General features: G+C 51.1%; 2 protein-coding genes across 2 annotated transcripts; one reads left to right on the forward strand and one right to left on the reverse strand.

Annotated features, from left to right (window-relative positions):
• Nucleotides 1-5840: 5840 nt before the first annotated feature.
• Icam2 (intercellular adhesion molecule 2) lies at nucleotides 5841-10510 on the forward strand. The gene is made up of 5 exons (XM_032913727.1): nucleotides 5841-5931; nucleotides 6008-6542; nucleotides 7685-7954; nucleotides 9216-9533; nucleotides 10193-10510. Exons 2-5 carry the CDS (start codon nucleotides 6482-6484, stop codon nucleotides 10372-10374), a joined length of 831 nt encoding a protein of 276 aa, XP_032769618.1. The 5' UTR covers nucleotides 5841-5931; nucleotides 6008-6481; the 3' UTR covers nucleotides 10375-10510.
• An 88-nt stretch (nucleotides 10511-10598) lies between these two features.
• Prr29 (proline rich 29) lies at nucleotides 10599-13647 on the reverse strand. The gene is made up of 6 exons (XM_032913728.1): nucleotides 13203-13647; nucleotides 12864-12939; nucleotides 12602-12708; nucleotides 11652-11872; nucleotides 11461-11531; nucleotides 10599-11258 (listed from the first exon to the last, which is right to left on the reverse strand). Exons 1-6 carry the CDS (start codon nucleotides 13260-13262, stop codon nucleotides 11230-11232), a joined length of 564 nt encoding a protein of 187 aa, XP_032769619.1. The 5' UTR covers nucleotides 13263-13647; the 3' UTR covers nucleotides 10599-11229.
• Nucleotides 13648-13943: the final 296 nt, after the last annotated feature.

Here is a 13943-nt window from a genome sequence, read left to right on the forward strand (position 1 = left end):
TGCCAGAAACAAAATAAAACAACCCACAGACTAACTAATAAATTTTGTTGGGTATATTTTATGTCAGTGTGTGGGAAATGCCGGTAGTCATGATAATTTGATGTAGAAACCACGGTACAGGAAACACGTGACCCCTGAAAAAGTCAAACGTTCAACTGGTAGAAATTACACACACAACCGCTTGCAGCAGGATCCCCAGTAGCCAACATCTGAGCTCCCACGCGGTAAGTCGCAGCGTAAGTCGCAGCGTCTGACTTTCCCCCATTTCCCCTCCCAGGAGCCTCGCGGCATGGGCGTGGAACTTCTGTATTCTTCTTCTCTCTAGGCCTCAGCTCCCCCACCCCACTCTGGTACCCGCAGGGGTCAGGTATCCCCCGGAGGGCGGAGCACCTCTCTGGAAGTTTCTGAAGCACTTGTTTTCCTTGTGCGCAGCTCACCGTCCCTGCACCGCCTTAGCGACCGTTTCCTGTTTTCTGTTTTCTTCCTTCTTTCCCTTCCTGTTCTGGGTGGCATCCATCTAGGTTGCAGATTAGAAACAGCCCTAGCTGACCCGGAACACTCAGCGCTCCACCTGATTCTGTCTCTGTGTTGGGATTAAAGTCATACAGGGCCATCGCTTTCCTACCCCCAGGTCCACACCGGCTATGACCCGGAAAGGGACAGCCCCCTTCTGTCAAGTGAGCACTGTGGTTCTCATCCTGAGACCAATGCTAGTCAGTGACAGGGGACCCAATGAAGCTACAGCACACGTTCCCACCAAGTCTCCTCCTTCCTCGCAGACGCTCCAGAACTTTCCTTTCCTCTTTGTGTTCTTTCTGTAAAATTGAACACATACTGTGTAAGATGTCGGTGTCATATCTGTCACCACAGTGCACAGTAACGTAATGGCTGTGGATGAAATGTCACTAAAACTCTTGCGAACTGTAATGGAGGGCTTTCTACCTGTGCCCAAGTTCCCTGGAACAGTGACTTGGAGACAGAATTAAAGATGAATGAATGCTTAGGCCATAAGCTTGGGCCCGTTCCCTAACTCACTCATATCACAATTACCCCGTTTGTTCTGTCCTACGAGTGGCACATGGCCTGTGACCTCTCTTTAGGGTTCCAGGGCAAATCTCCCTCACCTCCGACTCTATCCCAGAAACCCTCTCTCTATCCTGGACCTTCCATCTCCGTATTTCCTGCCTCAGCTCATAAGCCATTAGCCTTTTATTGACAGGTGAGGCTTCCGCACAGTGCACAAACGATTCCCTCTACAATGGACTTCGCCTCTAAGGGTCCATTCTCTTTCCGCCCACTCGCTAGAATTTTGTGTTAGTTTTTCTTTGATGTACTCGGTCACTCAAATACACTTATTTTTATGTGAAACGGGTACATGGTGCTTAGCATTCTAAGTACCTTAAAACATCAGCTCACTCAAGCCAGATGTGGTAGCATCTGCATGCACCCCTAGTGCTTGCACGATAACGAGAGAAGGAACAGGAGTTTTAAGGCCAGCCTCAGCTCTAGATTTGAGGTCAGCCCGGGGCTACAGAAGGCTGTCTAGAGAGGAAAAATGAACCCTTTCAATTCATACAACGATCTTACCAAGGAAATAGTACCCTTAATCCCATTTTACAGATGAGGGAGCAGACGCATAAAGACATTGAGTGGTTTTCCCAAGGTCGCACAGACAGTAGGAAGTGGACATATATGTTTCCTGAGTCTTAGCACAAAAGTTCCTTTAGGGCCTCTGATAGAGGAACTGTGGCTGGAGAGGGCTGCTTGCTGCTCTCGCAGAGGATAGGAGTCCCGTTCCCAGCACCCAAGTCCCTCGCAACCGCCTTAACTCTAGGACATCCAACACCCTCTTCTGGTCACAGACATAAAAATACAAAATAAAACGTCTGTCGTCATTTGGTTTTACAGGACAATAGTTTATTGTCCCCAGAGGACCAGTAAACTCTCCCATTAGTAGCTGTAAAAGTTATTATTGACCTGCCACTTCTCTAAAAATTGACCTTGTTAGATTTCTTAACCTCTGCCAACTTGGTAGACATGGTTTTCATTTTAAAATGTCCTCTTTCCTTGGATGTTGTTTCGTGGATTTGATACACTCGGTTATCAATGATTTAATTTGTTTGGTTAATTTTCGGTGCTGGGAATGGAACTTAGGACCCGTGCCTACCAGGGAAGCGCTCTACCCATTGAACTACCTGTCCCCTACTGTTTATGATTGACAGTTTTGAAGTCTGGCCTAATACCTTACCTCAACGACATAGGCATAATACTCTATGTTTTCTTGTCAATGTTTATGACGTCTTCCTTCATGTGAATAGAATTTCCTTAATGTGAATGGCATTGAGTTCTCCATTGATGTGATGTGAGGATGCCACTCCCCCTTCCCATCTAGTTAATCAGTTGGCCCAGCCTCACATAACAGATGTGCTTCTAGGTTCTGGAAACTAGGACCCATTAGTTGATCCTATACCCATATTAATATATTTTATATTAAATCTCAATATTCAAAGAGCAAATTGCCCCTCTTCTTCCCGTGTGACTTTTTTTTTTAAAAGATTTTATTTATTTTATATAAGTGAGTACCCTGTCACTCTCTTCAGACACACCAGAAGAGGACATCAGATCCCATTATAGAAGATGTGGGTGCTGGGAATTGAATCTGGAAGAGATTGTGTTGGAGCCATCTCTCCAGATGGTTGCTGAGACACACCAGAAGGGGGCATTGGATCCCATTACAGATGGCTGTGAGCCACCATGTGATTGCTGGGAATTGAACTCAGGACCTCAGGAAGAGCAGTCAGTGCTCTTAACCTCTGAGCCATCCCTCCAGCCCCTTCCTGTCTTGATCTTTTTATTCCTCCACAGACATTTCATGATCAGCTTTCAGTTTCCTTGTTGGAAGTCACTGGGATCTCATTGACTCTGTAGATCAGTTGGGAAAGAAACGATCTCTCCTGTATAGTTCATTACATTTTATTTCGGGGGCACATGCACATCACAGCACACAGAGACGTCAGAGGACAGCTTGTGACAGTCGGTACCCACATGTGGGTCCCAGGGATCAAGCTCAGGTCATCAAGTGTGGTGGCCAAAGCCCTTACCCGTCAGTGAGCTGTCCCAGGAGCCTCCCCGCCTCGTCATACTTTTTATTTCTTCTCAAATTAAGACTGAGAAGCTAATCTTTGTTTACTTCGTTCCAGATTGTATGACATATTTATATTTACTCTTTATTATTGGGTAGAGAGGTTGACTGTAGCCCAAACTAGCTTCAAATTCACCATCCACCCATCTCAGCCATCCAAGTGGTGCTGGGATTATAAAACTGAGCCAGCACACCTGGCTGGCTTGCCATTCATTCATTCATTCATTCATTTTGTTTGTTTGGTTTGGTATGGTTTATTTTATTTTATTCATTCATTCAGTTTGTTTGGTTTGGTATGGTTTGTTTTATTTTATTTTATTTTATTTTTGAGACAGGGTTTCTCTGTGTAGCCCTGGCTAGTCTGAAACTCACTCTGTAGACCAGGCTGGCCTTGAACTCAGAGATCCATCTGCCTCTGTCTCCCAAGTACTGAGACTAAAGACGTGTGCCACCATCACCTGGTTTATTTTTATTTCATTTTGTTTTATTTATTTGTTTATTGGTTGGTTGTTTTTGTTGGTCTGTTCGTTTTACACTTGATCTTAGCCAAAAGGCTGAGAAGCGATGTGTCTGTTCATTTTGACACAGGATTTCTCCCTGTGGCCCTGGCTGTTCTAGAACTTGCTCTGTAGACCAGAGTGGCCTCAAACTCAGAGATCTGCCTGCCTCTGCCTCCCAAGTACTGAGACTAAAGGCGTGTGCCACCATCACCTGGTTTATTTTTAAGTTTTTAATTGTGGTGCTGTACATTTAGAATGTGCGGTGTGCCCATTTGTTTATCTATTTGCAGCCAAGCACATTCTCATTGTTCTGCAAGTAATATCTGGAACCAATCTTACAAAACGAAGGAAGCTACCTCTAGGACACCTCCCACTTCCCTTCCCAGCCCTGGCAACCTCCCTTCTGCTTCTGGGGTGTGGTCAGTCTTTCCTATGGGGACCAAACCCTGCTGTGTTTCCAGGCGGTGTTCTTCCCCAAATGGTTTTTAACCCTTTCATTTTGAGTCCTGGTCTGGAATGGTTATTGGCTTTCTTTTGCTGCCTCATGGTGTCCCTTCATGGTGTCCCTCCCAGGTTGGGAGAATCCGACCCTAGCACTGGCTTCCTTTGCCGCATCTCTGGTAAGCTTTAGCAGCTCCATAGCTGCCTGCCACTCACAGGGACTTCACCTTTCCCTAGGTATGCGACCTTGATGGAACCACTTAGCCTCCCTGTGCCTCAGTTTCTCCTTCTAGGAGATGAGGACAGTAGTAGGACTTGAGCTTGTAGAATTTAGGAGTAATTAGTGCTTTGAGAGTGACCAGCCTAAGGTAGGTGGCCCAGAAGATTACACCGTGTAGCAGGAACAGCAGGGCTTCCTCTGTGTAAGCGCTGGGGGCCGTGCAGCTGCAAAAGCATCTCCTGCAGGAGGACCTAATTGAGGACTGCCTACGATACCAGCACTCCTGCAGGAGATGCTTTTGCAGCTGCACGGCCCCCAGCGCTTACACAGAGGAAGCCCTGCCGTTCCTGCTACAATACTGGAGCCACAAAAATTCCTACCGCATAGAGACATCATAACCGTCACAGCGATGTAACACAACGCATGCTCCCGGATTCCTGGTGGCATCGGGGTACTGCCGTGCCTCAGCTGCGTTCATATACAGCAGGTACCACCATGCACACGAAGTAGGCAGTTTCCTGTACCGTCCAGGTTTGTGTGGACACACCACGATGCTCACACCGCCTGATGGCAAGTTTCTCTTAACTTGAACTACAACGTGAGCTCAAGACCCCTGCGGACCACTTAGTGAGACCCAGTCTCAAAAGGAAAAACACCAAGAGTCTGGGGAGGCAGCTCTTGGCATGTGCTTAGCATGTATGAAGCTGCAGAACCTCAGTCACTAACCCCCTCCCCCCAAATAAAAAACAAACTCTTTCCCTCCCTAAGTAGCATCTGTATGTCTGTCTGTTTGTTTGTCTGTCTGGGTTGCTGTATTATTATCACATTATCATCGTCGTCGTCGTCATCGTCATCATTGTCGTCATCATCATCATTACCCAGAGGAGGCCAATCCTTACCTTACCATCCAAACCCTTGAAGCCCTCCAATCCCCTGTTCTCAGGGATCTATCAGCCTAATGTATGACCAGACACTCCCACCCTCACCCCAACCACCCCCCCACTCCACCTCACCGGCACTCCAACCCCAGCCTGCCCCATTTCTTCTTTCTCTGTCTTCAACTTCTGGCAGGATCTCAAAGCCCAACAGCCTCATGCGGGGACTTCCTTTGATCCAGGCTGATAGCATCTGCACTAGATAGCTGTGTACAACAGCTACTGCTCAGGGACAGGATGTCACAGAGTCCTCTAACCCAGGCACCTGGCCTTTGAGGCTTCCTCTACCTGAAATCTGGAGCTGGCCTTGCACGTGGCTTCCCGAGCTCAGATAAGGAGCCCTCAAAAGCCCTGGGACTTCCTTTAGATAGGCCCTTACTGGGTTTCCACCAAGAAAGCAAGGAGGCCTGCTTTTGCCCTGCCTATCCCCCAGGTTCTAAGACAGATCTGAGGGAGTGAGGTTGGCTATGGTGAACACGGTGTCACCTGGGAAGGCCTTCTCTCCAAAGTTCAGTACCTGGGGTGAAGCCTGCCCAGGAAGGAGCCTATGATTTATATAGCTACAGGTTATAGCTACCGCTGTCTGACGTCCTGACGCACAGGAGGTTACGGTGCAATCTTTGGAGCCTGTGTGAGCCCTGCGATAGCCGAGTTAGAGGTCGGCTTCTGCTGGAAACTAAGTGAGACATTAAGGTATGCAGATCTACTCAGGGCATTAGCAAGAGATTGCTATGTGACTATGTTCTAACTTTGGATATTATCTTCTCAGAGATGACTCCAACAGAGGCGCGGTGGAATTCAGAGTCCCCCTGATCTGAGTCTTGGAGGCCTCATCCTGCCCCATGTACAGTAATAGAAATTCCATGTATATCCCCCCACCCACCCAACACACACACATGTAAGGGCATGCACCCTTGCACACACACTTCCCTACATGCCAGCTCCCATTGCTTTCCTAACCCCGCACAGGGAGCATGCCCCATGCGAGAACCCCTGCTTATCTGCTGCTTCCTGGCTTCCTCTGCCTGAATTCTTGAGGCCCTGAAGGCAGGGGAGCCAGTCTGTGCATACCGTTTCCTGATCTCAGATAATTAGAGGAAATGAGCTCACTGGTACAGAGGAGATTGCGAATTTCAGTCCGGACCTTCAGGCTTCACTCCTCGGCCTGCAGTATACGTCTCTCCCTATCCCTCCAGGAAGCTGTGCCCCTGAAGCCCATAGACCCCCACAGACCCCACCTGAGATGTCTTCTTTTGCTTGCTGGAACCTGTCTCTAACCCTTCTTGTCCTGTTCTGCAGCCCAGGTAAGCCGGGACCCTGGGGTTCCCAGCTCATGGCATCTTAGGGTGGGGAGTTTTGATTTTCCTTGGTTGGGGAAGGGGGTATCCTGGCCACAGGGGCCTCTCCACCATAGACAAGGAAGACTGTCAGCCTGGCTTTGGTTTCTCATGGCCTTGGTCCAGGAACTAGGATCATAGGCACATAGAAAGAATACATCTGGCCCACTGCACAGCAATCGTTGAGTTCAAATCCAGCACTGTCTACATGGAAAGCCCCTCTTGCCACTGAATTGCATGCCATTAGCCGATGGCTGAGTGGGCTACATGGGGAGGTAGAAAGCACAAGCCATGTGTAGGGGACCCTCTTGGCTAGGACCCAGGACCTTCACGGTCCTCACAGAGTGGAGGTGAACACTGAGGGTCCCATCGTCTTACACTAGATACGTCCCAAATGTCTGTCCTTCACAGGGCTGTGTGGTCAGTGTAAAGAGAAACATGCGAAACTCAGGCCCAGTCTGAATGTCGTCTTGACTCCAAAATATCTATGGAGCATTAACATAAACTCTGCATCCTTAGTACAACAGGTCCTTTTCATGGTCTTTCATTTCTTTTCTGCTGCTTTCTGGTCTAACATTGCTCTTCCTAGCTAAGGTCTGGTCGTCTTGGTTCTCCACTGCTTCATGAAAGCATGATCCCAATGTCAGGTCTGTAAGCCAGTGGTTCCCTTTACCTGGAACGTGATCCCACAACTTGCATAAGGTTCACTCCTCCCTGTCTTTGACTCAATATCATTATCTTATATTAACCACGTTGTTAAAATGGAGTCCCTCCACTGCCTCTACTCTCTTTCCCTGGAGCTTTGCCCCTACTCAAAGTGCATCCTTGCCTTTTTCTATGATTATGTAAGCTCAGCGCTCACCTCCATTCTCAGAGACGTCTTCATGACAGAGGGAACATTGTACTGGAGCTTAACTTAAGGAAGCCAAAAGTAGGCTTGAGGGAGATTGACCTAGGGCTGACTGATAAAGGGGCTGGAGGAAAGGGACTTGGGAATGGAGCAAAGGGACCGACTTGTCTCCTCCGGCCTTAATTACAATCACTGGTAATAGAGAGCCCCAAGGGCAGGCATCAGAGACATCTTCTGCCTAGTGCTTTTGGTCTTACAGGGTCTGGTGAGGCCTTTGAAGTCTACATACAGTCTGAGAAGCAGATAGTAAAAGCCACAGAGGCTTGGAGAGTCAACTGCAGCACCAGCTGTGCAGCCCCAGAGATCGGTGGTCTGGAGACCCCTACGAATAAGTTAATGTTGGAAGAGGACCCTCATGGGAAATGGATAGAATTCCTAGTCTCAAACGCCACTGTCGACACGGTCTTACTTTGCCATTTCACTTGTTCGGGAAAGCAGCAGGCAGAGAGTGTCAACATCAGGGTGTACGGTGAGTGTCTATGTGTGGGTCTCTACTCCTGAGCACAGCGCCCGTGTCTACTCCTGCTACTACTACTGCTACACACTGACTGCTCAGAGACTTCTCCTGGGTCTTCTCATCACGGGGTTCCTCTCCCTCGGCTCCTGAGCCACAAGCCGCAGGCCAGGCCTGAGGGCTCAGGATCTGCTCACAGCCCTGGCTGAACTCCACGAATCCTCCTGTACCTCAGAAGCAAACTGGTTTTGACCCTTGCTCCAAGAAGGTCAGACCAGCCAAGGTTTGCACAGACCCTGACGTCACTTTCTACCCAGTTCAGGCACCAGAGCACTTACTCCATCACAAGCAGTGAGTAGATCAGGAGATCTAGCCTTGTCTAGTAGCTTCCTCATTTCATGAGGAAAGTGGAGGTGCTTTGCAGTGTTCTCCTTGTTCCTCCAAGAACCTGTGGCAAATGTTTGAGCCTTGCATACGCACCTGCCCGGGTAGGCCAGGATTCTCTCAGCGCCTTAGCTCTAGGTGTGTCCCTGGGACCCATTACCGACATTGATGGGTCAAAGAATAGAAAGACGACCAAAGTCCTAAGTGGGTGAGTGGAGGAGAGGTGCTCTAATTTAGGAGGGAACCAGGGTACACCATAGTCCTCGTTCTGGAGAAGTGAGGCAAACCTCACTCCTGTCCCAGCATCACAAGGAAACTCAGTCAGCTCCTCACGTGCTCCCTTCCAAATACTCATAACACAAACACACACCCAGAGGTTTAATTTTAAATTTGTGTTTAGAATCTAGAGAGTCTGGAAACGGGTCCAGATTTTTTTTTATTTGCTTGTATGTTTGTTTGTTTGTTTTTGTTTTTTAAGACAGGCTTTCTTTGTGTAGCCCTGGCTGTCCTGGAATTAGCTCTGTAGATCTGACTGGCCTCAAACTCACAGAGAGCTGCCTGTCCCTGTCTCCCAAATGCTGGGACTAAAGGTGTGTGCTACCACTGCCTGGCCCCAGATGCTTTTTAATATCTTTCTAGTTGGCTGTACCATTTCTGTATCTTCTCTTTGTAGACCCCTTTTCTATTTTCCAAACCATGTCTGCAGAGGTAGCACCCTGCATGCCCTCTACCACACACTTCCTCTTCCTCTTCCAATGAGCGGGCCAAGCCCACTTCCTCTCTCTCTCAAGTTTTGTGAGGAATCTGGGATACTAGGAGGTGGACCTTAGCCAGGCTGGACCTGCAGGAACACAGTTCCATCCTGACTGGCCTTCCTGCTTTGTTCCTACAGAGCCTCCAGCTCAGGTAACACTGAAACTGCAGCCCCCTCGAGTGTTTATGGGTGAAGCCTTCAGCATTGAATGCAAGGTGCCCTCTGTGAAGCCCCTTGAGAGCCTCACCCTCTCTCTGCTCTGTGGCAGAGAGACCCTGAAGAACCAGACATTTGGGGGAGGTGAAACTGTCCCAGAAGAGGTCATAGCCATATTCAACAGCACAGCTCTGAAAAAGGATGGTCTTAACTTTTCCTGCCAGGCTGAGCTGGATCTACGACCCCACGGTGGGTCTCTCTACCGCCGCATCTCAGAGTACCAGAGCCTTGAAGTCTATGGTAAGGAGACCCTATTGGCTGAGAGGGTTAGAGGTAGCACTTCTTGGCAACGTGGGGAAAGAAAACCCACGAGGCCCACTCTTAGGCGTTGGTCTGATGTGCGCATATAATCCTGAGGGCTCCCTCTTATACCCTGATTCCCTGGGTCTCTCTCCAAGTTCCAAGCTGAACCCTAACTTTTCCAGAAGCCAGAAGAGCTCAACCAGCTGGCTTGGCCATTATTGAGCTGTGTGGCCCCTCTCTCTAGTTATGGCTTCTTTCTACAATGAGGAGGCTGGCTAGCCTGATCCGCAGGCTCCCCTGAGCACTGCTGTTCTGCGACTCTCGAGAGCCAAAGCCTGTCCATCAGTGAGCTCACCTGAAGCTTACTCAGCTACGCCCAAGAAAGGCATGGTCTAAACCTGACCATGACATCCTCCAGGCCGTGGTACCCCGCCACCATATACTGGTGTCAGGCGCTGCTGGAAGAGAAGGGTGTCTGCTCTGCCCAATGGCCTAGAGCATAGGCCGCCTTCCTCTTAGATGTCACTCTCACCTTAGGTCACTACCCTCTGCTACTGGGCTGACTGTGGAATGTATGAGTGGGCAGGGAGTGGTGGGCAGACTGGGGGCTCCTGGCATCTGACGATCTCTGAGACTGCTGCCTCTTGCTTCCCCAGAAATAAGGCAAGACAACCAGATGGTCATCATCATTGTAGTGGTGTCAATACTTCTGTTCTTATTCGTGACATCCGTCCTGCTTTGCTTTATCCTCGGCCAGCACTGGCACAGGAGGCGGACAGGTACCTACGGGGTGCTAGCTGCCTGGAGGAGGCTCCCCCGAGCCCTCCGGGGACGCTGACAGGCGCCTGGGAGTTCCCAGAACTCAACATGGCGCCTTCAAGGTGTGGTTCAGCGCTGGCTGAAGGACTGTGGCGGCAGCAGAAGATTCGGGGGACATTTCCTTTTTTAGCCTCAATACAAATACCTGGATTTCACCCTGTGCCCACCATGACTGCTCCTGGGATAACAGTCGACAGCCATGACTACTTGTTACCTGTCCACAACCAGTGTCTCCTCTGCTCTTCCCCCCGCTGCTCTCTCCCACGGCTTTTCCAAGCCTCTGCATCCCAGACCCCAGCTATCTACCCACACCATTAGGATCAACTTGTTTCCTCTTGAGGTCCGAGGAGGCGGAGGACATTCTGTTCACAACTGACTCTGGGGACCTCGTGCTGCTCCCGGTTGAATCAGGACACAGCCCTGACTCTCCTTTCTGCCAACAATGAGAGGAAGCTCAAGGGAGTTGAATCATGTGCAGGGGCCTCCTAAGCTGGGCCCCTCTCGGTCCACGTTGCCCTCCGGAAGTCTTAAGGAATTTGGATATTTTAGTTATCCTTTTCTCGCTTCCCCTATGTTAAGCCCCAGGGCTGAGGACACAGCCTTCATCATCCCAGAGAGAGGGGCAGAGAATAACTGGGCTCTGGTATCAGGGCCTTACTTTGGTCTAGATGGGAAACAGGGGATCAACTGGTTTTAAGTAGCTTCTGGGTCATGTTTGGGCTTAAGAGAGCTTTTACTCCAGGACAGCTGGCACAAGGTGGCAGTAGAGAGCCTGGTGAGGGCTTGCCGGGGCAGAGCGGGTAAGAAGGGCCACCATGGCTCCGGAGTTTGGGGCAGCCCTGAGCAGAAAGCGAGAGGTCTGATGAACATGTCTTCACGGCAGGCTGTCGGCATCATAGTAGTCTAGAAAGACAGAACCCTCAGCTTGTTCCTTCCTGCTTTGTTGGACCCCAAGGAGGAACATAGAAAGGGTCAAGGCAGGGGCTGGAGATGTGGTTGGCAGGGAACCCCCAGCCCCAGCCCCCTCATCCACAGGTCACACGGCCCTTCTGACAACCTAGTCGGCCCCAGGTCAGGCCCCACTGCCCACCCACCCAGCCCCTACCTGAAGCCGGAGGTACATCTGCACCTACAGTCCCCGTCGCACTCGGGGGTGGAGGTGGGGGCACATCTCTCCTGAGATGGGAGAGAGAAAGGAGAGACCCTTCAGAGGCTCAGAATGGCTTTTGAGGCTTTACCCCAAGCTCTTCCGACCTTGATCGGGAACGTGGCCACGCCCCCTCCCGTCTCACTTACACCTCCCCTTGCCTGGAGGCAGGGGGCTGGTGCTGGATCCTGGGTGCGCCCTGCCAGGGAGGCTGGTGTGGGGGAACAGAGAGGAAAGAGGATGGCCAGAGTGACATGGGGCTCAAAGAGGTCACTGGGCAAGGCAAGTAGTGATGGTGGAAGACCAAAGGCTCTTGCTCCCCCATCTCCATCTCTTCCTCCACCTGCTCCTCGAGGCTGTCTGTATGGACCTGGGGGTTGTGCTGGGCGAAGAAGAGAGGTGATGACGCAGGCCTGGCCCTCCCTGCCTCCGCTGCTCCACCCTCCTCAGCTATTGGGTGCACAAATAATCACCACCTCAGGGTAAGGCTCTTTGAAGATGCTTTACTAAGCAGAGAGGAGAAACTCTAAGAGGCTAAGCCTCTCATCTAAGAGCATCAGAATTAACTGGTGGGAATGAGGTAATGGGGAACTGACTGGAAATGTCCCAGTGACTCCAGAGAGGGTACCGGGAGGTCTACACCAAATCTCCCTTTGTTCCTGCATCTTTTGGGGCCCCTCAAGGAAGGGAGATACTCATCTCAGGGTCTCGGAGGACCTAGGGGTGAGAGGTAGACACTGCAACTCAGGATCTACACCTACCTCAGGATTTACCTCCTCCTGAACCCCTCTGGGCTTCCTAGAGCCCCCTTTCCTCCCCTCTTCTCTCAGACCTCACTCCCTTTACTGCCCTCCTGGGGCCTGAGGTGCACAGGAAATTATCCAAAAGGAAAACATTGAAGACAAGATCTGGGTGGTAGTGGAGATTTGGGAACTCCCTTCCTATTGGAAGCTGACCAGGTCTCGGCTCATTGGTAAACGCCAAAGAGACTCTGGCAGACAGGGGTGCAGGCTAGCTTCCTGCTACTCTATCCTCAGTTTTTTGTCTCCAGGTGGGGACCCCCATATAGAGTCCCACCCTGGCCCCCACCTTCACATACCTGTGGGCTGGGCCACTCTGGCCCCGGGCTCAGGGCGTCTGCCACTAGTTGACTCAGAAGCAACTGGTGCATCTGTGCGTTCTGTAGCATCATCAGCTCCAGCAGGTCTGGGGAGCGGGGTTCCAACAGGCCCACCGAACCCCCACACAGTCCCTTCCCTCCCAGACCCGACCTTATTTATATAGGATGTAACCAGCAGAAGAAGGAAGGCCCCCAAGTATGTGTGGTAGGGGGAGTCAGGAGAGTGACCCTGAACCGTTACCTTCCTTGACTCGGTTATGCTGAGTCTGAGGAGAGGCGACTGTCCAAGGCAAAGGCTGCAGGATGGTCACCCAGGGCTGGGGACGAGGTTGGGGAGATGCAGCCAAACCAAGTACACGAGGGTGGGGCATGTCAGGAGACCCCCACTTCCCTCTCAGTGTCTCTGCACCTCATGATCCTTGCCCTCCCAGTCCACTCTCTTCCTCTAAGTTGGGGACCTCCCTTCCCACCATCCCATATGCACCCCAGAGTTTGGTTTGCCCCTACCCTGGCTCTACAGTCCTCCCTGCGACCCCCACCGCCCCATTTAAGACAGGGTGCTCCTGGGCCCAGGCCTCACCGTAGGGGCTGTACTCTGTGTTGGGGCACCACTCCGGCTCTCACTACCGAGGGAGGCCATGGCCCAGCGGGTTAGTTACCTAGGCAGCTATGGCGACGCCAGGAAGAGCTCCTCCCAAGAGTACAGCCCAGCCCAGGACCCAGCCAGGACTTCTGGTGCTTAGGAAACAGCCCAAGACTCCGCCCTGGCCTCCTCCTCTTCCGGCGTGGGGGGGGGGTGTCTCTCTTCTGGAGATCCACCTTGGGAGGCCCCTGAATGGGGTTCCCCAGACTTTGGCCCTACTCTTCCTGCACCTGGTGCTGGCGCTAACCCCGGGTGGACCCATGTTTGTTGAGTGAGAAGCCGGGGTGACTTGGTTTCCTGCTCCCACAAGAATAAAATGTATAGGACCTGGCATGAACATTTGAGTCAATAAGGAGAGCAGAGTCAGTCATGCTTAGGAGAGGGCACTCCTAAGGACCCAGTGGTTTCTGGGGAGGACCAGGCAGACCCTGGGCAAATGTACAGAACAGGCTGGGGCTCTGGCCCAGAGTGCCTGGGACTCTTCCCTTCCCCCTGCAGATTTGCTGAATTCTTGGCCGAGGTGAGCCACTCACTACCCTCTCAGAGATGGGCAGTTCAGTACCAGAGTCCACAACACTGTCTTCTGTTTCCAAAGCATGTATCCTTCTGACAGGAAGTTAGTGAAGTGCCTATTGCGTAAAAACAGGTGAGAGGAGAGATCTATTTCCACAGCTGCGA

This window comes from Rattus rattus, chromosome 9 (assembly GCF_011064425.1).
Source record: "Rattus rattus isolate New Zealand chromosome 9, Rrattus_CSIRO_v1, whole genome shotgun sequence".
Taxonomy (NCBI): Eukaryota; Metazoa; Chordata; class Mammalia; order Rodentia; family Muridae; genus Rattus; species Rattus rattus.

Excerpts from the sequence above, each read along its gene's own strand:
- Icam2 (XM_032913727.1), top strand. The coding sequence starts at position 6,482 with ATGTCTTCTTTTGCTTGCTGGAACCTGTCTCTAACCCTTCTTGTCCTG. Across the intron at positions 6,543-7,684 it reads TGTCCTGTTCTGCAGCCCAG|GGTCTGGTGAGGCCTTTGAA; the intron begins GTAAGCCGGGAC and ends TTGGTCTTACAG. Across the intron at positions 9,534-10,192 it reads CCAGAGCCTTGAAGTCTATG|AAATAAGGCAAGACAACCAG; the intron begins GTAAGGAGACCC and ends TTGCTTCCCCAG.
- Prr29 (XM_032913728.1), bottom strand. The coding sequence starts at position 13,262 with ATGGCCTCCCTCGGTAGTGAGAGCCGGAGTGGTGCCCCAACACAGAGT. Across the intron at positions 11,873-12,601 it reads CAGAGTGGCCCAGCCCACAG|GTCCATACAGACAGCCTCGA; the intron begins GTATGTGAAGGT and ends CACAACCCCCAG. Across the intron at positions 11,259-11,460 it reads AGATGTACCTCCGGCTTCAG|ACTACTATGATGCCGACAGC; the intron begins GTAGGGGCTGGG and ends CTGTCTTTCTAG.